Genomic DNA, 25,202 nt, shown 5'->3' on the forward strand with positions numbered 1-25,202 from the left:
GAATCAATTAAAGGTGACACAGTACATAGTAGTTTAATATGTCGTTCTATCCATATTATCATTCTGAAAATAAAAAAGCACATCAAAGGAACCAGTTTTTATTAAACAATTTCCGAGAATTTATCATTAACTGAAGATAGCAGCTGACGTCACGCAGCTCCTCCTGCTGTCTTCCGGCTGGGATCAGTCTTCATTCGGCGCTGCGCAGACCGATTGACGTATGGCATCAACGTAACGCGAGAGGGATTCGAAAGCCAGGTTTATGAATCGCTCTCGCGGTACTTTGACGTTGGACGCCGATGGGTCTGCGCAACAACGCATGAAGTCGAACACACCTAAAACCTTTAGCCCATTCCGACTCCAACTGACTAGAGAAAGTGGTCCAGAGTGCGGAGTGTGAAATTCGCTGCTGTGCCAGACATGGCAGGCTTTGCGAGCAAGTTGAGCTCTTACTCCTTAGTGCAGTTGAACGAACTCCTCGAAGATGACGAGAAGCTCAATCAAATTATAAACGACATGGAGGAGGTGAGTTTATTTTCCTCGTACACAGCGTCGCGAAAGTTACCGTGTCAAAACTGCACCACTTTATTCAGAGGGTCTGCCTCGCGGGCCGTGTTTATTTTTACTTCTTCAAGTTGTTTGTTTCAATGTTATCGTGTCATTAGTTTTCACTGAGAACTACTAACATCTGAATTCTCGTGAATCCAGTCGAGTTTGTTTTTCAAGTCGCTGACTGTGTATTGTGCCATTCACTACACTGTTTTTCTGTGAAACAAAGTGGCCTTGTCACAGACATATAACATAGACATGCTGAGCTCTGTATGTACGTACGTATACATTTCCTGTTATATGTTTAATCGACTTTTTGTAGTCATTTCTCGGTCATTTTCTCGTAATTTTCGTTAACAGTACATTTTTGACATAACGTTACCAACATATTTCTAACTGGAGTTGTGTACGTTAAATATGAAACTGTCATACGTAATTTATTTTTATTAATCACGTGTTCTTTACTAAAACTGCCTTGTCATAATAGAAACGTCATGTATTAAATAGGCCTACCTTAAAAATAAAAGCTTTAACATACAACACAATGTTTGTAACATCTAGCACTGATTTGCTTAAAGATTGATATATTATTTTTGGCTTTTTCAAATATTATATTAAGTTCTTTTTAATGTACAGTGTATATTATGAAGTGTTTGCTGCCTTGTTACAGCATACAAACTTCCCAGTTTAGTTAATGTCAACAAACAAATTTACTGTTGATGATATGATGCCAGCAGAACTTAAATGTGGTACGAATTTGGAGCAGTGTGACATCTACATCTGGTTTTTGACATTCATGACAGTTATAATTGCTGGGGTGAAAACAAAATGTGTTTACATATTTGAGTCCATTTTCACAGTATCACTACAGTATCGCTGTTTACGTTTGGGGTTTGCTCAGTTGTGTTTGCAGATCAATCGATTAGTTATTTGAATGTGTTCACAGCTTTGAGTTGATTTAACCTCCAAATTCATTGATTGATGGTTGACCTTGATTCCGCCTGTGTTATTTGTGCATGTTTGATTTGGCAACATTGGTTTTGCAACTTTTAAAATGTAACTTGTTTAAAATCTGATGTGCTATAAACTTTTTTATTAACAATACCTTACAATATCTAATTTAACAGGCTGATTAATGACTTGGTTAGTCTTAAAATTGATGTTCTGCATCCCTTGTTTTAATAAACATCACACTTATACCTAAGTGGTCTGAAAAAAAAATTGGCTTGAGCTAGAGAGTAACTGAAAAAGTTATTGCTGGTATGTTGTTTCACAAGCCAAATACAGTAACATCTGCTACTGTATTACATTACCATATAAATGAAAGGGTATATTATTAGCACAGACTCAGACATAGGTCTATTAAAATGCTTTTTTGTGTTTTGTGCTAGAGCCATACTAAATCAGACTGCAAGGGAACAGCCTTATGTAATCAGTGAAACAAAATGATTTACATGTCACTAAGCAAGGGTTTGGTGTATTAAGGAGAATTGGAATGGGAGGAGGCTACCAGTTATTGCGGTTTAATGTCCCTCATGGAAATCACAGGTTAATGAGTCATTGGCAGCAAGTATTTAACCTGTTCATTTGTGAGGTGGTTGGATGTGATTTTATTTCTGAAGAAACTTTTATATGTGACACATATGTGTGACTAACAGGTGTATAAAAATACATCATTATGGATCGACAGACACATCTATTATATTTCTAACAATACGATGCATCGATGCCACACATAATATATCGATATGAGGAACACTGTAAAAATTACCGTAGAAATTACAGTATTACTGGCAACAGCTTGTTCAAAGTTAAATGAACATGAAGCATTTTCAGTCTTTATCTTCTACAGTAGGTTACTGGCAACCAGCTGCATAATTATTACAACAAATTTTTTACAGTGTTACCTTTATTTTGACACACTCCATGTCCTCATACCTTGACATATGTCCATCTACGCATTTCTGCCAAAGTGTGCTTTTTCATTTATTTTTGTCCGCTAGTGTCAGCAAGTGAATGCGTTACAGAAACAGAGCAGTTGTTGCAGTGAAAACACAGCAAAAGAGACAGAAGACGAGCGTGTGTTTTTTTCCTTACATAATGCAGTGTCCTCTCTTTGATCAGTGTTGATCAGTTGATTTTTTTAAAGAAAAAAATCTCAAAAGAGACCACTGCAGCACTTGTTTGACTGATATGGCGCTTTTCCATTGCATAGTACCCCACGGTTTAGTTTAGTTTGGGTCGGGTCAGCTTACTTTTGGGAGCTTTTCCATTGGGTGCAGTACGTAGTTCCCGATACTTTTTTTCGTACCACCTCGGTTGGGGTTCCAAGCGACCCGAGCTGATATCAAACGTGACGCGAAAACACTGTAGGTCACTGATTGTTCTGAGAGAAGCCTCAGCGCTATAATGTAAATATTAGCTTTAGCTTACTGCTAGCTTGCGCTGTCTCAAGCAAACATGTTGTTATCTGTGTTCTGCTATGAGGGTCAGCGGAGCGCCGTCGACTGCCGCCACGGGTCGGGTGTTTGAACAGAAACTGTCATGTGAGAGAGGTAGTTATAAACGCGATGTGCAAACATCTATTTGTGGTGGCCAATTTAAATTTTGTGGCAGACTGAGAAATAAATGAATGTATGGGAATGTACAACAACGCTCTCACTTGTATGATGTCACAGCAGTAGGCAGCGTAAATATAACGACACGCCTATAATCCCTCCCACTCTGAAGTGATACTATACTCGATGGAAAAGCTAACCACGCCAAAGTGAGGTGAGTTGTGTGACAGATCAATTAATCAGATTAGTTTATTTTTCAATGTAATAATTTTTTTTCTACAACTACCTCAGTGATAGTCACTATTGCACATTTTTGTACTAAAAGACTTTTGCTTCATTTTTCTTTATTTAAAAAAATTTTTTTTGTTACTTTGGTGTTGTAAATGTTTCAGTTGGTACAGAGTTCGTGCCATTGTCAAAGTCAGGGGTGTCGGACTGGGGGTAAAACCAGTACTGATTACCAGGGCCCCAAAGGAAAATAGGGCCCTTGATAAGTCTGGAATATATTATGGGGGTGGGGCATGGGGGCCTATCAGGACTGCCTATGCATAGGGCCCGAGATCTTTTGCAACGCCCCTGAGTTTAATTAAATGTTCATGATATATATTTAGGTTGCTTTTGTAATTTATTAAAAATGTAACTGCTTATATAAAATATTGATAAAGTAATTGAATTCAATCGAATCGTAATTGCATCAAAGAAGTCGTAAGTAAACGAAAGTGGTAGTAAAGTTCTGCCTCTCAAACAGTAGTTACAGTTATTGTCATAATTCAGTACAGGGGAAGGCTTAAGGTGGGATGACATAGAAATCCAATAGTGCCTCACTGCAGAACACAATATCTAGGGGGCAGGGTTGGATGCAGGTCCAGGGGGGTGAGGGGAAGAATTCAGGGACATTATTAATACATTAATTTCACACAGTAATATTAGCTCAGTGTAGTATTTGATACGCTTTAGCTATCCTTTGAACTTAGGTAATTACTTGTTATCTATTTTGCCTCTTTTTAGAAATAATCTACTCTATAGGGACTCTGTTATTATTGATTCTTTGCAGAAGTCTACCGGAAGTAAAGGTTGGGCCAAGAAAGCCATTTGTTTTTGTTGTTAACACCGAAACCATCTATACATCAGCAGCAGTAACCACCCTGTCTGTGGCAAAAAATTCATAATGTAATTATAAGATTAGGAGAATCAGAGTTAGATTTTAGTCACTGATTTTAATCTTTGACATGACCTTACTCAGTCATTATTAAAGATATCAAGGTTATATTTTCACAGAATGTATAATATTTATTGAGAAGGAACATCTTTGTTGTGTATTCTCAGATTAAAGGTCTACAACAGAACAAGGAGTTGACATTGGCTGGTAACCGCACTCTGGCTGAGCAAAACCTTGAACTCCAGCCTAGGCTAGACCACCAAAAAAATGAGCTTACCAAACGGTACCAGTGCCTACAAGAAGACTTTGAGGCCTATCAGCTGCGCAAGTCCACTCTAGGTAAGAAAACTGGGGTAAAACGTATTAAACAGTCATAGTTTAATCTTTTTCATTTCATTCATTTATGCATTTGGCAGACACTTTTATCCAAAGACACTTATAGTAGATTACAAGGTATATATTTTTTTTATCTTGCCCATCTTTCTGTGTAGCACTCATGGTGGCATAGATGTACTCACAAACGCTTAGCCTTTTTACAAAACTTGGAAAAGCTTTGGAAGCCACATGGGACAGAAGGTAAATCAGTGAAGTATAGCATGTGACCCCGTTGACTTAAACATCGGAAGGCCTGTTTTTCCAGTTTGCACGTAATTTTCATGAAGACTTGTACAACAAGATCTTTGTGCTTCACTTTTTTCATTTGTTTCTTCCTCGTGGAAGCAGTAGGCAGAACTGTGTCTAGTAGCAGATCACCGTTTCACAATTGAGGCGGATCTGTGACTTCAAAGAGAACAGGGAACAGTATTTAGTGACCTTCCACACCCCTTAGCGCGCTGTGTCTCGGTATCATAAATAATGTTGTCACTGATTGCCTTTTGTGACACACTGGTTGCCTGGAAACTGTTTTCAAACATCATAACAGTTTCATTTTACCATCTGTATAGTCAATGTCATCTGGCTTTGCCTTTGAGTTATATTGTAGCATTGTTGCCTCCCACACTATATACTGGATGCAGTTTTTAATTTGTGTATCATGTAGGGCTGGTGCTAGGCAGGAAATCCAGTATAAATCCATACAATATATTTGTGATGACTGCTGTAATTCGTGGCAGTCGTGGCGTAATAATAGTTAGAATCTTTGGCTTGTAACTGTAAGGTCGCTGCCGGTTCTAGTCTCATGTCAAGGCATCCTAATTGCTCCCCGAGTGCTGCATGGATAGCTGCACTACTTTGGTGTGTGTTCTTGACTTGCAGTGTTTGTGTTCACTACTCAATGGGATGGTTTAATGCAGAGGTCACATTTCGAGTATGTAAATTTTTGACAATCATGTCACTTTCAAAGCGTTAAAAAATAGCTGTAATGGTTCTAATATTGTAAAAGCTAATTCATACTTAAATACCAAAACTGAATTGGATTAATTTAGCTGAATCAATTATTATATAGAGCTGCTCAGCCTTGTGGTCCTAAAAGTCAGAAAACAATCTACATTTTCGTGGGTTCACTCAAATTCCTGTTTTACAATAACGGTTTTTCATTAATAATGGAACAATAAGGTCGGTGGTTAACACTTCAACCTTTGTTCTGCATGAATTAGTGATAATGACATGAATTAGTCATTCCTCAAACCATACACTATGTCAAAGTCGCACAACCACTGTTATAAAACAAGTCATAGCTGATACCATCATCTGCAGGGGCTGTGTCTACTTTAAATATGAGTCAACCTTAGTACTCCGATGTTTCATTTTGACTTTTGTCATGTGTTTTTACTCCTCACTTGTCACTTGCAGACTTTTAGTCTAGAGAAGCCAAACACTTGTTTTTTGATAAAGTCAATGTTGTCATCTATATACAGATATGGGCAATATTACTGATTTTGGGGGAATCCAATTTGGGTCACACATAACCAACTTTTTTTTAGGCTGGGTGGTTATGTGTCCCAGCTCTACAACCTAAAGTATAGTCCAGATTTTACACGTACGCAAGGAAAAGCTTACAATCTGTTGCTGTCCAGTGTGACGCAAATATCGTATCAGAATAGTACTGGTATGCGCACCGGTGGATTTTTTTAACCGCACGTACTTCGTACGCATCGGCCGCACTTGCGCATACAGGATTACGATGTATGCAGGCCAGTAGGGCTGTAATGATTAATCGGGCAAATACACGTTTTTTCAATGTATGAATTTTACTCAATTACTGTGAAATCTCGGCACATCCCAAAGCCAGGGGGCGCTCTTGTGCAGAAACTTTCTTTGGACCACAGAAGAAGTAGCATTACAAACGTTATTCCAGGAAATGTCTATAGGAATCTTCTTCAAATTGTTTCAGGTATTTTCATGATAATACATTTTTTTTTAATGATTTTGTTTAACAACGGTTGCTTTTTTATATGCACGTTATAAACGACTCCGACTCATAATGATTTTAGATTGATAAGGACTTCCTACTGATCACAGAGCCGTAGTACAAGCACAAGCTGTGCATGAAACACAGATTCAGAATCGATTTCAGACAGGCATTTTTAACGGGACATGTTATCAATCGTTACAGCCCTACAGGCCAGGAGAGGTATTGCAATTTGTTGCAGTGCCATGTAAGGCTGTGCATTCGACCGAGCATGTACTTGTTAAAAACTAACTATACTCCAGGCTTAAGCACCCCAGACGGCAGCTGTAGCGTCATAGCATCTGGATGGGACTGTCAGCATTGCTGGCCAGTCAGCCGTTCACTTGACCCAGATAAACAAAAGCCTAGTCTTCAGGCTAAATTGTGTGGTGAGGTTCCTGTGTGTACATTATCCCGCAATCCCCCTCATTTCTAAAGCTGAACCATGACAACAGAGCAACTCCGTGTGGGGGTGTTTTTGAGTCCTTAAAGCACCATTCAGCAACAGTGTGGCTTTGTGTCTTAAGCAATGTCAGAAACACAAGTTGGAGAGGGGGGAACGCATACCCACACACAAACAAACACAGAAACACACACGTACACACACCCACTTTCTGGATTTCCCCTTTTGTCTCCTCTCTCCCACCCTTGCGTAGAGCACAAAGGAAGCGAGGCTGGATATAGACTGATTACAGTCTCATGATCTGCAGAATATTAGTGGGAGAAAGAGGCAAGTGTTGAAGCACAGCTTTTATGCTGTTTTATACCGTTTGCTATTCATGGTCACTTTGGACTTTTGGCAAATATACTGCCATCCAAGTATTCAATGCGTGGAAGTATTCCATGACTGTGAAAGCCCAGCCAAAGTCATTTTTTATATACAAAATTATAGTGAAATCAGCTATTAAAATCTGATTTTGATGCTCCTAATCTCAAAATATGTTTGAAACTTTAACCTGGATTTCACAGACAGAGTTACAAATGTGACCCTGGACCCCAAAGCCAATTTTAAGTAGTACTGGTATATTTGTAGCAATAGCCAAAAATACATTGTATGGGTAAAAATTATTGATATTAACTTTTTATTTATTTACAAAACTTTATTTTTGAGAGTGGCTAAACTTGCTTATGACTTCATTTTGACAACTTCTCAATATTTAGATTTTTTTGCCCCTGTAGATTCCAGACTTTCATATTTCATATAATAGTTGTATCATGACCAAATGTTGTCCTATCCTAACAAAATTGACCCATATGTCACAAATGTGTATACTGTGCACAGTATAAATACTGTATGTTGCACCAACAGGAAACAACAATACGGCAGTGTGCGCAGTATGTTTGCCATATGATCCTTTTAGGCAAATGTGGTTGGTTTTTTGCATAATGCCTACTTTAGAATTTGTTGTATTGTATTCTCATGTTCTAATTGAAGTCCGAGGTGCTGGTCACATGTTCAGATCACAAAAATCTGACTGAGAAGTGAAGGAGGAGAGATCAAACTTAAAGGGCACTGTTATTATACATAACCCAATCGAACCGTGCTCGAGCGTGATGGTTTCCCCTCCCTACTCCCACAGAAGCACACACTCACACTGTACTTTTACCGATCCGAGCTTGGGCACGCTTTCATCATTAGGATGCAATTGTTTTGAAGAAATAGGAAGTAAAGCGCTCTCTCACTAAAGCCCTGAGTGCGCCCTTAGTCATATTGCGTTTGCCAACAAAGCTGTTTTTTCTTCCGGGAGTGATTGTATTTACTTTGCAGTTCAGGCTTAAAGTAAACATAAGCAATAATGTGTGTCTTTGGAAAAACTTGGAAAAATGACACTCACTCAGATGGACACACCTTCCAGTCTCTAAATCATTCAAGGTTTTTGTGCCAGGTCTCATCCATTGCTTCATTTGTTGTCTATTTCTACATCCCATTGTTAGTACATTGTTGTATTTTTGCAATTTTGCACAAGGGACAAGCACATTGACTAGTTACAGTTAGCAACAACCATAAATCTTAGTGTTGTGGACATTAACTCTTTTACCGCCAGCGTTTTTAAAAAAAGTTGCCAGCCAGCGCCAGCGTTTTTCATGATTATCACCAAAGTTTAATGCCTTCCAGAAAATGTTCTTCTTTAAATATATAAACATACAATATACCAAATGAAAGAACAGACCCTCTGCTTTCAAACAAAAAAAAACGTTTCATCCTACCTTTAGTGGTTCTTTTGCAATCAGCTTTTGAATATGGGTAGGTTTTTGCAAAAACACCATATTTTGAGCAAAAAGCAAAGATAATTCAATTTTTATGACGGACTTTTCATAGAGATCCCATTCAGAGCGATCTTTAAAACAGACACGGACATGCAGCAGCTTGCCATAGGGCAATACTTCCGGTTTTAAAAAGTTGCGGAAGGGCGCCACCTGGTGGATAATAGCGGTATTGCGGAAAGACGGAAAATCTCGTCATTGGCGGGGAAGCGTTTTCTCTTAATTGACGAGATATCTCGTCAATGGCGGGGAAAGAGTTAAGGTGATCGGTGGTCATTAAAAATCCCAGGATGTCCTTCGAAAAAGAGTAGGGGTGTGCCCCGGCATCCTGGCCAAACTTGCCCATTGGCCTACTAATCATCCCTCATACTAATTGGCTATATCACTCTGTCTCCTCTCCACTAATAAGCTGGTGTGTGGTGGGCATTCTGGCGCAATATGGCTGCCATCGCATCATCCAGGTGGATGCTGCACATTGGTTGTGGTTGAGGAGATTCCCCCGCTCATATGTAAAGCGCTTTTAGGGTACTGAGAAAAGCGCTGTATAAATGTAAGGAAAAAATGTAAGGAATTAAATCTTGGTTATCTTCCCTTGTCTTGTCAGGCATTTATTGTTGTTGTAAACAAAGTATTACATATGTAGCTATAAATAGATCATTTGTAGAACATGGCATTGATGACAGATACTGGGAATCGGAGTGGTTAGATAACATACCCATATTATTGCTCACATTTTTGTTCCTGTCTTCTTGCTGCTGAAGATTGTCTAGTTAAGAACTCAGTGGTTGAGCAATGTGTGCTGCTGTATGGCTTAGGGGTAGAGCATTGTGTTAGCAGTGCAAAAAGTTGTGGGATTGAATCTAGGGAATAAACATTCTGATAAAACCATACATGTCCCATGTAATGCTTTTTTAGTCAATGGATAAAACCGTCTGCCAAATGCATAAATGTTAATGTAATGTTCACAATACAGTGGCTTATTCACACATAGTTCTGCTTCAGTCAACAGTCTTTCACTTCCTTATTTTGACTTCTTATGTTAATCAGTTAACCTTACTCCATTCTTATTTTTCTGCATGATCTGGCACTCTTAACCACAAACTGCTAATGTAGAAGTGTTTCTCAACTGTTTTTGCTTCAGGAGTCAGCTTTTACTTTGCACATCCAATGAGAACCCAGTGCAATATCAAAATTGCACACAAATTTCATGGCTTTATTCTTGACATCCAATCCTTCACCGTGCAAAGTGTGTTATGGTTTCTGACCCTTTTAGAATAGACCTGCAACCTATTTTTCAGGTCGCGAGAACCACTGAATGATAACCTATAGCCTGACTGCTTTTAACTTATATGCCATGACGTGTCGTGAGGCGAAACCACAGTCAGCTGGTGTACATTTGGTGTGTCGCGGACTTAACCCAAACATAATAACCTAACAACAATAGATACTATAGGAGAGATATGCCTCTGCCTCTTGCCAAGATTATGGTAACAACAACACTTTAAAACTCTTGCATGTTGCCTGTGCCAGGAAAATTAATGTAAATAGATGTAAATCAATAAGGGGTGCTCGATGGCCACAAGTAAAAGTTAGATGACAAAGGTTTGAGTGCTTTCTAAGGGTTTTTTGATTCTATTTTATTAATATTGTTGTTTTATGTCTCATTTGTATTCTCCCAGGACAAACCAACTGAGTTTTAATACCACACCTAAACATGAATTTTGACAAAGAAGTGCTTGTGTATTTCTATTAATGCACAGCCTCATTACCACCAGGGTTGAGCGCTCTACACAAAGCATGTGTGCAAATTTATACTTCTGTGGACATTTAACTCTCAAGTGATGGGAAAATGTTTTTTAATTTTTTTATCTTAATCTTATCTGTACAAAACTGCTACTTTTCTTTTTCTTTAACCATCAATAAATCCAACACAATGCAGATCATACATACACATAATGAAAGAGGTGATTTCCTTCCTCAGTGTGACCCACATTCACACACACACACACACACACACACACACACACACACACACACACACACACACACACACACACACACACACACACACACACACACACACACACACACACACACACACACACACACACACACACACACACACACACACACACACAAACACACACACACACACAAACACACACACACAAACACACACACACAGATCTACAAACAAGAATTTGAATGAGCCTATAGAGCATTTGTTTTTTTGTTTTTTTTTCTAATAAAAACAGCTACACATGTATACATATACACAGTTGTATCCATTATTTTTTTTCAACAATTTTAGCTTTAACTTAAGATTTTAGAACAGTCATTGAAATTACGTGTGTTTTGATTCCATCAGATTTCACAAAAACAAAAGGGAGACTTATTTTGATGGTTTTCACTGTGTTTTAATTAGTGTAATGAAGATTTTAACACATCTTTTTTCACTGTATTTTTACAGAGAAGCTAGACAAAATCGCATACAATATCAGAGGTGATTTTCCACGATTATGAATGCGATTTTGCAATCTTCTTGGTGAAATTTGGCTCTGTGTAGTTTATGCCGCTCCATCTGAAAGCAGGTGATGGCGAGTGAACACCGAACCGGCTTTACCGAGGAGACAGGAGACACGCATGAGAATCTGAGAAACGCAGGCCAATTTATTTTATTTATTTTTTGCCCAGCTTTAGTAAAAATAATATAAAAAGCTTGTTTCATATTTACATTAATATTTAATGTAATTTATATTGTTATTGCATCAGCACCTTTTTTCTGTTCTAATTAGTGGAATGGAGTTTTTATGGAAATCACATCTTATTTTAATTTTGGGTGAAAAACAAATAAAAATGCTTATTTTACATTTTACTTAATGGAGGAATTGAGGTTAAACACAAAAGATCACAAAATAAATCCCAAAATAAATGCATAACTCTATGTTCCCACGGGTCCTTGAAAGTTTGTGAATCTGGGGGAAAAATTCAAGGCACTGGGAAGTTTTTGAAAATATACATACATAGATACAAGTCATTGAAAGTGATTGAATCTATTTTATGCAAGAATTTTTCTGGAAAAAATTCATATTATTCCCTGTGTAGTGTAGGATAAGATCATACAATTCTAGACATTTTAAGTACACATGCTAAACTGTTAACTTTAAATGCTTATATTTTCTGTCTGTGAATGTTGATTCATACCAAAATGCTTTTTGCTAGTTGTGTTTGACACATGAAGACGTCTCGGGTTACATGTGTAACTGATCCATGAGAAGGGAACAAGACGCTGTGTCTCCCTTGCCATATGCCGTCTTTGCAATATTTCAGATAGCGATACGCACTTATCCCTGAATGTGTCCCTAAAGTGTCACCACAGTAACAGCAGATTAGTACAGTTGTAAATAACACCACTTAAGGGTTAAAAGCAGCCACCTTTTAAGTTAGACAGCACATGTAGAATCAATCATACAGTACTCCACTCTCCCAGTATAATAGAAAAACTAAACCTACATAATGTAATTATATAACCAACTGGAAAGGTATTTAAGTTCTGCATTATTGTTTTAAAATGAAATAATGGCTGGGATGATTGTCATTATTTCTTAAATGTAATAATTATAAATGAATAAAAGGCTTTTGTTCTGTCCATCTCACAATGCTTTTTCTCTGTCCCCTCACAGACCACAAGTCTGGAAACACTTCTTTGGACACATTGCTTGCACTTCTACAAGCGGAAGGGGCCAAAATCGAGGAAGAAACTGAGGTACTTCCACAAAACCTTGAATGTTTCAACATGCTTTGAAGCTATGCTGAATCACACATTATTCTGTAGACCGTTATTGTGGGCTAACTGAAAATCTGATTGTGCCTTTATCTCTCTTTCCCTTTTTCGAATCAGAACATGACAGATTCTTTCCTTGACGGTGCAACCCCCCTTGACGCATTTATTGATGAGTACCAGACTAAGAGGAAGCTCGTGCACCTGCGGAAAGTGAAAATTGAGAAGCTTCGGGAAATAGTGCTAAAGGGACCCCAGGTAGCCCCGGCCGCACCTCAGCCTTCTCGCTCTCAGGACCTTTCCTCCGTGCCAACAGCTCTTCAAAGAGAAGTCAATGGCTCCCCATTGCCGATGCCCCGCAGGGCTCCTCCTCTTCCCCCTCTTAAAGTTACCCAAAGTCCCACTGTCCAGCCACCAGCAGCTTTCTCTTACCCCTCTCCGTCCCCGTTTCCCCCTACCTCTCCATACCCCCCTATTCCTCCAAGAGTCGGAAATACACCAACCAGTCTTAATCAGGGATACCCCAACATATATATGCAGCAATACCCCCCACCTGTGCCCCAGAGACCCCCACCACGCATGGCACCCCAGCCAGGTTTCATAATGCAATGAGTGGAGGAATAACGATCAGTGGAGAAGAAACAATATGTACACTGGACGTTCATTCAAGCCTTTTGTAGGTCCTTCAAGCTGCATATTGTATAACATTGCGTGCCAAGATGGAGTTTTGTCATATACAATAATTTAACAGGACAAATCTGCAGACAAATGGGTATCTACAACTGGGACCTTTAATGTGCACTTTAGACTTTTTTGTGTATTTGATCAGTCAGCGCTGGTAACAGAGTCATTTTTCATATTCTGTACTCTGATAAATTCATTGCTAAGTCAAATTTAAAATTTACATGAGCTACATTAGTTTAGCACACTTGAAAATTTCTAAATTGAGGATCGGCAGTGATGTAAGGCATCTTAGTTAATCCTCATATGCTAATGCTAATATAATTCACCCACTTTAATATCATCTGACATTTCATAATTGACAAAAGCTGCTTTAACGTTGATGAAGGTGATGCCTATGCAAACGGGCTGAGACTAAACCCTGTCTAGTTCGCGGGGGGATTTTATCACTGCATCCAGTTCTTATGTGCTTGTGTTGTTAGCCATAGAGCAGTGATTTCATACCAGTTTATTTTTAAAAGTTAAGTATCACTTTGAGTACATGTGGGTGAAAACATTTGGTACTAATGTGGTTGATGAAGCAGAGATTAGAGGCTACTGCTATACAATAGGAGGACCGCAATGCCTTATGTATCTTAGATATGAGCAAATTCATTCTGACGGAGGGAGTTAATTAGCTTAGATTTGAAAAACGTGTGAGGGAAGGAGACTGTGTGTACGTGGGGAAATGTGTAAATTAGTTATATTTAGTAAATGAGTCATGTAAGTGTGAACATTTGTGAGGCATATGTGCTTGTACTGTCTTATCCAACATACTTAAACAGATGCTCTATGCATAATGTACAATTTATTGTTTATATCTAACACCATTAATCATCCATGTGCTTTTTTGCCATCTGGTTTAAAAATGTTGATTTTAAATAAGTGCTTCCTTTTCATAAACCTTTTTATGTCAGTCTATATTGAAACCTTGTTAGATAATATAGCCATACTATTGTAACTTATGTTTACCATTAATCTTAACTTTTTCTGCCTCATCAGGTCTGTTACATATCCATGTCTTGTTCCATCTATAATATAACTTCAATATGTATAATAGCTTCCATTTCTGTATATAAATATTTATGGTTGGCATTATCTGTGACTGAAATAGCCACTTTGTGCCTATGGTGGGTAGAAGGAGGACTTGGTTACTGTGGTGACCAGTGTGTTTTGTGCTTATATCTCTTTGCCTTCCCACTCAATAACTAATGATCTAAAATTTCTAGAATGCAAAAATCTGTCTTTAAAAATATGCTGTTTATGCAGGTACATCCTTACAAGTGTCCTTTCATTTAGCTGTGTATGTTAGAGCCATAATTACATTGTCACACATTCAGGAAGTTGATGTCATAGAAACAGGAAGAGTGCAACTTTGTTTAGGTGAAGTCCTCTCTTTAATCATTGGTGCTGCTACATTTATCTGTCAACAGAATCATTTAATCAATGAGATCTCTTTGGCTCTGTTTGAATTATATCACGTTGTGTTTGTCAGTCTTGGCCGTCTGTTTTGTTTAAATGCACCAGAATTAGGAGTAGAAACATTTGAGTACAGTGACTTAATACCTGAAACACTGTGTACTTTAATGGGCTTGCCAACCATCTGGAAAAAACAGCTTTTGTGTCTCTCTTTGTTTTAGAAATAATTACAATGCCTAGATTTATAACTTGTTACTTGGTTGAATGCTGTTGGTGATATAAAATAGTGTTTTGAACTCTCATAATGTGTAATATGCAGACTATTCTGTTCTAGTTGTTCTACATTGAAAGTGAAATAAATAGTAAATGTAACTGACATTTCTATTTTACAGATAATAAAATGTATCTATAGAGTTCAAACTTCCATGCATTTTATTTAGGCACTTGTTTGGTTCTGTGCAAAGTGTTCAAATTTTTTGGTGGACCCTTACACGGCATTTGGCTCCCCCTAGTGGATGCAAGTGTAAGTGCACGATTTAATGTTGTAATTATGTTAACCATATATAAACATCCCTGTGTGTATAACATGGAATGATGCAAACATACAAATGTATACGACGCACCAGTAAGAACAAAAATAAATATACCCATAAATCCACAGAATTTGGTGCTGTATGGTGTTGGATACACATTATATTTACCTACATTATAGACGTCATATTTACTTACATTATTAATAATAATAATATAGTGTATTATTAAATAGGCTATATACAGGTATATATATATATATATATATATATATATATATATATATATATATATATATATATATATATAAATTGACATTTATGTATGGAATGTAACCATATGCTCCGCATGTATGTGTCAAACTGTACGCGCTACGTCACGCCTACGTCAGGGCGTCGAGCGCCACAACTCCGCCATATTGCAGGAAATCCGTCTGAGGTTTACAGATTAGCGTTTAATCTGGCGCTGGGAACGACAGTGTGATTGGAAGTTACTGCCAGCCATATGGTTAGCTTGAGTGGGCGGGTTCATCTCACAATCGCTGGTTGTCACACGACAGGACATATGTTTATTAAGACAAATCGGAGCTCTTTTGGGCGCTATTATTATTTTCAACACTCTTATGAGTGTGTTGAACTGGCGAGTTGACATTCTGACTCTTAAAAGTGCAAAATCGGATTACCGTTCAAGATTGCGCACCAAACCCTAATCATCTCGTGTCGCTGGTTCGAAGAGATCTGAGGCTGATAACGTTACCCCAATGTCATTTGGGAAAAACCAAGAACGGACTGCATTGTAGTGGGATTTGAGCAAGGAATCGGTGATTGCGGAGAAAATCGATCGAGCTTGTGTCTGCTGGCGATGGGCAGACTTTCATGTTATTATGCTGCCCTGTGACCCGTGTACACAGCTGTTGTTCAGTGTCGACTGAATTAGCATTATTAAAGAATTAATCCTATAATTTTAACAGTTATCGGAGCCTTCACCTGGCTACGTCGCGATCCCTTGTTTGGACTGGCAGCAGCAAACACGGAGAATATTTGCTCGTTTACTGGCTAATAAATCCTGACTGAACTGTGAGAAGATGTCGACTAAAGAGCCGAAAGAAAAACTGTCGACCACTGAGCGACTCATTAAAAGTAAGTTTATTTCAGTGTGTGTATCAGTAGATATCACGAACTTCATCTCTGTGAATTTGCTGCAGACAGAAGGATGTCTAGACAGCGCGCGTGCCAGATAGTTACAGTATTTTACCTAGTTGGTTTGCTCCCACTGTGGTATTTTGTATCCAGTCAGTGTGAATCATTTCAGCTCTTCCACTGCAGACCAGAGTTTGGCGAAGAAGACAAATTAGTCTGAGATATAAGTTATTTGTAGTGACCTCTAGAATGCCCATCCTATTTTGTTTTTGACTTCCAGTCAATGCAGCTTTTACGTCACTAAGTTGAATTATAAAATCTAATATGAGCCACACTAAATTGACATCCAGTTTTTTTTTTTACAGTCAAATTGGTTTATATGGTTTAACCATCTCTTTTCCCTGTTGAATGCATGCATTGCCAAACGCCAGTTTTTCAGGTGCTCATGTACAGTTACCTGATCAGTAGATCATTGCGTTAGCACTACAGATATCATGTACATATTGTCTGCAGTGCAAAGTCGCTTTGGAAATAAGTGTAATACATAAATGTAAATTTAAGTGATTTTCTTACCTGTCAGATGGTGTGTTTTGTAATATATTGTGTCTGGATTTTGGATGAAGCTATATTTGACATGATTGAAGTTAAATCAGGTACCAGTGACATTTGATTCTGATTCATAGATCTAAAATTTCACTATTTCTGTCTACACAGCAAGTGGATGCAGTTAGAGAATCATTACATTTTAAACATCAGTGTTATCTTTTGCCACTTTGAGGGAAACAAAATAAAGATGCATTTTCGATGCATTTTTTATGAGCCAGCCATAGCAACAGCTTTGAATTATTTGTGCTATATACAGAGTAAATTGGAAGAAAACAAGGAAGGACTACACATTACCTCTATGAATCTGCTTTGGGAGCTTTTGATAGACTCTCTGTAACAGTGGCGAGCCCAGAAATGTTAAACTGAGTGTTCCTTGGTGAAAAAGGGTGGACCTCAATGCTTACTCTCAAATTACATAATTTTACAACATTGTATTGTTTAAACAGATCACATTAAGTTTTTTGAGTCATGGATTAAATTATTTTCAGATCTGCAAAAAGGGGGTGAGGAAAAATAACATAACAAAAAATCAAGAAATTACAAGCATATGAAAATCGAAAAGAACAAAGTGACAAATAAAGTAAGGTCTAACAGTATTATTAAGGTACAGAAATAGAGTCAAATGAAAAATAAAATTCTATAAATGATATATAATATAATGATTTTTTTAAAGCTACAGAAGTGATTTTCCTTTTGTCTTTACATAAACACAGAGTTTTTTGAGGGTACTGCCACTTTAAGTGTTGATCCATATAACCACAAACATGAGGATAAAATCCTAGGTTTATCCGTTTTGCTCCTACAGTGTGTGGTGTGCCATGCTTTCAAAGACAGCACACCATACACTAACAGATTTTCAACCATAGTCTCGACTGTGAACACAGGAAATCTCACAAAATCTTGTGAGACTTCAGAATAAGCATGGCGGATGATATGCAGGAAGACATTTTTTATTTTATTTTTTCATTTAGCTGACGCTTTTATTCAAAGCGATTTACAATTGCTATTTATGTCAGAGGTTAAGTGTTTTGCTCAGGGACACAGTGGTGTGTCACAGTGGATTCGAACACGTTTGTCCTCGGGGTTCCCCACACACATCAGGATTTCTGTTCGCGATCAGGTTCGGACACTCTTAACACAACTCACACTAAGGGAAAATCTGATAAGATAATCTGTAAAACCATCAAAATAATCGGGATATAGCTAGGATTGTCGGAAGGGGGGAAATTGGCCCCAAATCAGCCTGTTTATCTTTTGGTGTTTACCTAGCATTATTTAAAATCGTTTGAATATTAACATTCGCAAGGTTTAGAAACACATGCCAATGATTATCCTATAAATAGTTTTTTTTTCTGAATGATGCGTATTTTAGTGCTTATTATTAAAGAGATTATTATTATTTATGCGTGATTTCTTCTGCTTTCCAACAAAATAGTTTGTGTCTCTTTGGACTGGGTGGACCAGCCGTCAATCTGAGTTGGCCGGTGCCACCCTTATGTAGCCTCGTCGTCACTGCTTAGTAGATGAGAAAAGTATGATGGCTTCATATCACTATAATGTCTTGTTCTGTCTTGTTCAATCTATGTAAGTTTTATATGTTGGTTAGACTGTACAGTGGGGCCGCACAATATATTGAAATTACCGAAATATTTTAGATTTGCATATGGTAATATGCGTATCGCAATAGTTTGCAAGAACTAAATGATAGTTCCAAAGGTTATGTATACGAAAAGAGATGACTGAGTGCTTGTGGTGCCCTGACGTGTGGAAGATGATCAGTTATGAGAAAGAATGTGAAACGTATATAAATGTAAGTTTTTAAACATATTTAAAAAAGTTCAAATTGATTTTACAAACTTAATGCATTGCCATACCGCAAAGCAATTACAGAATCGCCAAGCAAGTTATTGTATATTACATGGTATATTATGTATTTTTATGTTTATAATTGAGTTTGGCTATGGCAAGATGTTAAGTTTATCCAATAGGGTCAAACTGGGTAAACCTGACCAAATGACACTCACTAAGATCACTAAGATCCGTTTGTTTGTTTACCGTGTTGGGTATTTATTCATATTTGAGTATATTGTCACCAAGTATATTGTCACAGAAGCCACAAACCGATTACACACTGTTTATTCTGCACTCATCGGTAAACATTTTACAACACACAATAGCAATTACAGTGAAAGGACTTTTCATTGTCCACCTCTGCAGTTTTTCTGAAATAGGTTATAGATACATGCTATTGAATGTCTTTCTTTTTCAACATAACCAAAAGACACTTGAAAATGAGTTTGAGAAGATTGGGAAGCAAGCAACACACTAATAGCAGCACATTAATAGGTCAACCGAGGGATCTTATTTGCCTTTCAAATGTCAGTGTTTTGAGTGGACACTTCTAGTCTCCCTAGATGTATGCAGGGTTGGAAAAGCCCTGAATGAATCTGCATAGTGCAAATCTTGGTTTGCAGGTGAAACCTTTCCATGTTAACACTGCAATGCAAAACATTCGGTTCAGAACTGTGTCAAATGCAAACGTTGCAAAGATTGAGGATCTGCGTGTTAAACCCAACTTGGTACTTGCATCTCCATCTCTCTCTATGTTTTGAATCCACCAGCTGAGAAAGAGATGCTACAGCAGTATGACCTCAGTGTGAACCGTTTTATTTGCTGCCTATAATAGTTGATGATTTAGTGACATCTTATGAACACATCTTATGAACATCCGGTAAGGATTTTAAAGTAAGAAGTCTCTAAATAAACAGACTCCTGGACCTGGAATCCCTGGCTAATAAAGACTTTGCCTAATCTGTTCTTAGTGCTCGTACCCAGCTCACATCCCTATATCCAGCCTGCACCGTGGTTCTTATGGTTTATTTATACTCATCAGGAGAGTACTGAGTATAGTTGCTTATGCCCTCAGGACAGTGAGCTTCAATTGAAGTTTTGCTTAGTAAGTCAGTCCACTTTAACTTGGGTGAGGTGGGATTTCTCACTTTTTCCCTTGTTCACATACTATTTATATCTGTTTAGTTTAAAGATGTAAAAGGGCTGGGAGGTTAAAGTTGCCATAAAATGGAAGTAGCAATGCATGTCTTATTTTCCCCGTGGTGACGTATATCTGAGTGAAACGGCTTCTTAAATTGGCTAAACTTGAATTCGTCCATCGAGAACTGTTTGGATCGTTTGAAGTTAGGTCATGTTGCTATTTTCAAATCACCGCAGCTCTTCCCGGACCCCGCCCACCTGCCATACAAATAGACCCTTTTACTGTTTGTACACAATGATGACGTGGCAGCATATGCGCGCCCATTTTGGCTACAGAAGTATGGCAAGAATCAGCAGTGAAGCAACACAAACAGAAAGTTGACTTTATCAACTTTTTCGACACAGCTACCAGATTCGTGTACTATAGTGGAGTGGATAGAAGACGTTAGTAGATGGCCAAATATAAAGTGGCCAGATACATATATACTTATATTAGTATATTATATTAGTGCAAGCAAACGCAACAACCAGACATTTTGATGCTGGGAAACCGTTTTGATAAACTGTTGCTAAGACATTAGAACCACTGGGGAATAACACCACTTCTGTTGCCAAAATGCGCTCTCAGGCTTTTTGATCAGGTGGGCTGTAAGGGTCTATATCAGTGGTTCTCAAACTGGGGGCCACGAGATGGTGCCAGGGGGGCCCCAGTTTTATGACATTTTATAAAATAAATTAATTTATCATGAATTCTGTGCAATTAAACCTAAATAAATAAGGCTACTAACCAACAGCACTACTTTGTATCATTTAATATGTTTTGTTTAATTAAAAGTTGAGTTTAAAAGAGTTTCTTGTCATAAATTTTCTTTGGGGGGGCCATGAAGGAATGCGCCGTACACAGGGGGGGGGCGCACGCTAGGAGATTAGCATTTTTGATTTAAGATTATGATGCCACATTAATTTTTTTTTAAATAATGAAGCTTACAGATAAATCATTTGTAAAAAATACCACCAAATTCCAAATCATTTAAAATAACATTTCATAATGTAAAAAAAGCACTTTGTTATTTAGTAACTGCTCTGTCACTTAACTGGTAGAGACCGGGTGTGCCTCATACATCTGAAAAGTGAAGCCGCTGGCTCTTTGATTGCCCCCTGGTGGCTGGCTGCAGTATAAGTCATAAACCCCACCCTCTCCATGCAAACGAATGCGAATCGGCTCTTAATCAAAAATTATTTACACTTCCAATAAAATTGGAATTAATTCCAATTTACAAAAGATGGTTTTGGTCCTTTAAGGTAGTTTCATTTTAGCTAATAATTTGATGCTATAGAAATGGGGGGTGTCGTTATGATTGCCGTAGTTGAATTGGGCAAGCGAGCGTTTGGGTGGGAGTTTGATACCGCAGATCCGCCTCTAGCTCCACAGACAATTCCTTCTACGCATGCCCTGGCTCCAAACTGACGTTTTTACATGACATTCCAGCCCCCATGGTAGGACATTATTGGCTTCAATCATTACAATAGAAAGAAGTGACAATGCGTCGTCCAGCTTTTTTCTACAGGCTATGGTAGAGACACTAACAATGCCACAGTTATGGGTTCAATATGATAACCTCAGAGTACACAAACTGATCCTTGTGCAGTATATTTTGAATGCATTGGAAGTCACTAGATAAAAGTGACAACTATAAGCATTCGTGGTCCATTTATGTAACCAATATTTGCAACATAACACGCATTAAGTATGATACCATTTACTTACTGTCATATTGACTCAATTATTGGTGAATTCTCATCTCTCTTCTATAGTCTCCAATGTGGCTATTTTTTTACAGGTGTCAGAAACCAGGCAAAAGCTGTTGTGCAACTTGCATTGTTTCCACTGTTAGTCACTGAAAGAAAAACAGCAGCTGCACAGCATTGGCTAATTTTGCCAAATCTTTTATCCCATTGTCTTGAATTGACGTGTCAGTTGTTGCATGCTAGGTTAATCTTGAAGTACTAAAATGTATTGTGAAAGTCACACGAAAAGATGTAGGGTAGTGCTTGCTTTGTCAGTTTCCATGTTCTGAAATGCTGGGAATATTTGTCTGTTGATGGGAAAATATCAAAACCTTTTGCTGATTTTGGGAAAGCCCTATTATAAAGTTTATTTAATTTCTGTAGGTAACAGTCAACATAAGGATTTAAGATGTTCTGCTTGATGCTTCAACAACCACGTTTATTTGATTTTATTAGCATACTGAGACTATTACTTCACAGTAGCAGAGTCTACACAGACAGATCTTTGTTTGTGGGATCCAGTGGCTTGATTTGCATCCATAATTGCAGGAATGGTTGAGGAACCAGACGTTATTGGTCTACCATTCTGAGCACGTAACAGTTCAGACAGATTAACAAGAGTGTTGTCAAACCGTCCAAGTCTGCCCTAGTGCAACTAGCTAGAGAGCTGGTAGTTCGTCCAAATGCTTTACGCATGTCTTCAGTTACATGTCTCTCAGTTCATTCCATAAAATTGTGATCAACCCCGACTAACTAAAGCATGTGGGGCTTGCGCTGCTTATCAATCAAGTGAATACTTGGAGCAGAAGGCCGAGCAGCCAAAACACGCTGTGACAGATGCATGCAAATGAGGTCGCGTTGGAAGCGACAGTCTCAGCCCCGCTTTTGTGATGGTCTACGGGGAAGACTGTGCCATTGCAAAGCAGGGACCTTGGCAATCTGTGCTGCTTCCTGTTTTCTTCACGGTGTTTGGAAACCTCATTCACGTCAGGGTCACAGTTGAGCTAATCACTTTATATTCAGTAATGAACTCCTCAGAACATTTTACGGAGACGGACCAATATTAGCATGAAATTGAATGATGCTCATGAGATTTTATTGTGATTGTGAAGTTCATAAGATTGGATTTGCTCCATTAGTCACTCGTCAGCTTATGTTTTAAGTTCTATCTATGTACTATTATTATACCACCATCCGATCTACAATTCAGGCTTGGATTTCAGATTAATCAAAGTTTCTGAAATGACTCATAGCCCTCACTATAGCAACTGGTGTGTTTTCGCTGGAGGATTTGGTGGATCTAGATCACCAGGAAGTTCAGTGCAGGTTAGGGATTAATGCACGCCGTCTCAGGATCCTTTCGTGCCAGCGAACTTAGAGCTAAATCAATAAAATCCTCATGATACCATAACTTTTCTTATTAGCCTCAGCAACCGCAAATGTCACGATGCTCCAGAGAGAAGCAGAAACTAATAAAGAGCAGATATGAAAATACACCATTACCACGTCTTTATCAGTGAACCAAAGATGCATCTTGGGAAACAAGAATCACAAAATGATGTGCAAATGTTAAGTAACTGTAACAAACCTGTGAATGGTGCTTTTCACTTTTTACCTCCAGATGCCATAACAGTTTTAACTTATTTATGGATTGCTTTAACCACTTTCTAACTTCTTTTTTTGTTTCAGAAAACTATTAGCATCTAAGCAAATGACAGTGCATTCATGGTCATAGAAGAACCTTTTATTACTTTATGGTTCCATAAAGGACCTTAAACATCCAAAGAACACAAAAGGTTCTTTATTGTGGATACCATGCTTCATATTCCTGTCAACCTGACTTGATAATAATAAGTCATTCATTTTTTCCACTATTGATTTGCTCTTCTCATACCTACAGCAGTGCCACTGCCCCCCCACCAGCGGCTGACTATAAAGGACCTGTTTGTGGATGGCAAGCCCAATACTGAGTTACTGAAAAACCATTTGATCAAAGAAGGACGTGTGGAAGAAGATGCAGCACTGCGCATTATCAACGAGGGTGCCAACATCCTAAGACAGGAGAAGTGCATGCTGGAGGTGGAAGCACCAATCACAGGTAAGAATGCAAAGCCTCATCTTTAGTTGGGCTTGAGGGAGATCACAGTCTGGTTTGATAACAAAGATTCATAAAATTAGTTATAGATATTTAAGACCTCCTTTATCAATTGTATCTTGAGTAAATTTCATTGTTTTTCTGGGTAAATAACCATCAAGAAGAATAACTTGACAACTAAAAGTCACTAAAAAGTCTAAACTAAAAAGTAATTTTTCTAATTCATTAATATGGCTTGAAATAATGATCCTGATCCAGCTAATCATTGTCTCACTAGGCAGACTAGATACTTTGAGGCAGGTGTGTTGAAGGAAGTTTTAGCTAAACTCTGCAGGACCCCGGCCCTACAGGACCAACTTTGGACTCCCCTGCCTTAAAGGAATATTCCATTTTCTTAAAAGAAAAATCCAGATAATTTACTCACCACCATGTCATCCAAAATGTTGATGTCTTTCTTTGTTCAGTCCAGAATAAATTGTTTTTTGAGGAAAACATTGCAGGATTTTTCTCATTTTAATGGACTTTAATAGAGCCCAACATTTAATCCCATTCGATCCCAAACGAGGCACAAGGGTCTTATCTAGCAATACGATTGTCATTTTTGACAAGAAGAATGAAAAAATATGTACTTTTAAACCACAACTTTTCGTCTAGGTCCGATCCAGCGCGACCTAAAGTAAATGCGTAGTGACGTAGGGAGGTCACGTGTTACATATATGAAACGCACATTTGCGGACCATTTTAAACAATAAACTGCCACAAAGACATTAATTAGTATCATTCCACATACAACAACATAGGAACGGTCCTCTTTCAAGACGCTTGTAAACACTGGGGCGGAGTTTCGCGTTCGTCCTCTGTGACCTCTTGACGTCATGACGTATTGCGTGGGGTTAGCTGGCGCATCATGACCGGATCTACATGACGAGAAGTTGTGGTTTAAAAGCGTAAATTTGTTATTTTTATTGTCAAAAATGACAATCGTTTTGCTAGATAAGACCCTTATGCCTCGTTTGGGATTGTTTATAGTCCTTTGAAACTCCGTTGAAAAAAACTGTTAAGTGTTGAGTTAAGTATTAAATGTTGGGCTCTATTAAAGTCCATTAAAATGAGAAAAATCCTGCAATGTTTTCCTCAAAAAACATAATTTCTTCTCGACTGAACAAAGAAAGACATCAACATTTTGGATGACATGGTGGTGAGTAAATTATC

General features: G+C 38.1%; 2 protein-coding genes across 3 annotated transcripts in view; both read left to right on the forward strand.

Moving 5' to 3' along the window:
• The first annotated feature begins 341 nt into the window (after positions 1–341).
• vps37ba (VPS37B subunit of ESCRT-I a) lies at positions 342–15,253 on the forward strand. The gene is made up of 4 exons (XM_065250284.1): positions 342–525; positions 4,434–4,605; positions 12,604–12,686; positions 12,822–15,253. Exons 1-4 carry the CDS (start codon positions 421–423, stop codon positions 13,311–13,313), a joined length of 852 nt encoding a protein of 283 aa, XP_065106356.1. The 5' UTR covers positions 342–420; the 3' UTR covers positions 13,314–15,253.
• Positions 15,254–15,790: 537 nt separating this feature from the next.
• ppp3cca (protein phosphatase 3, catalytic subunit, gamma isozyme, a) overlaps positions 15,791–25,202 on the forward strand; it is a 38,737-nt gene continuing 29,325 nt past the window's right edge. Inside the window, exons 1-2 of one of the 2 annotated variants that reach the window (XM_065250285.1) lie at positions 15,791–16,510; positions 23,796–23,993. In XM_065250285.1, the coding sequence (XP_065106357.1) occupies positions 16,456–16,510; positions 23,796–23,993 (253 nt within the window). In that variant the 5' untranslated portion in view covers positions 15,791–16,455. The remainder of the gene's footprint in view (positions 16,511–23,795; positions 23,994–25,202) is intronic. The other variant, XM_065250286.1, reaches the window with a different exon arrangement.

The sequence above is a fragment of the Paramisgurnus dabryanus genome, chromosome 5, assembly GCF_030506205.2.
Source record: "Paramisgurnus dabryanus chromosome 5, PD_genome_1.1, whole genome shotgun sequence".
Classification (NCBI taxonomy): Eukaryota; Metazoa; Chordata; class Actinopteri; order Cypriniformes; family Cobitidae; genus Paramisgurnus; species Paramisgurnus dabryanus.

What these genes read in the sequence shown, in the direction of transcription:
- vps37ba (XM_065250284.1), top strand. Translation starts at nt 421, where the DNA reads ATGGCAGGCTTTGCGAGCAAGTTGAGCTCTTACTCCTTAGTGCAGTTG. An exon ending in GCTGCGCAAGTCCACTCTAG is followed by an intron (nt 4,606 to 12,603) that starts GTAAGAAAACTG and finishes GTCCCCTCACAG; the next exon opens with ACCACAAGTCTGGAAACACT. An exon ending in AAATCGAGGAAGAAACTGAG is followed by an intron (nt 12,687 to 12,821) that starts GTACTTCCACAA and finishes TTTTCGAATCAG; the next exon opens with AACATGACAGATTCTTTCCT.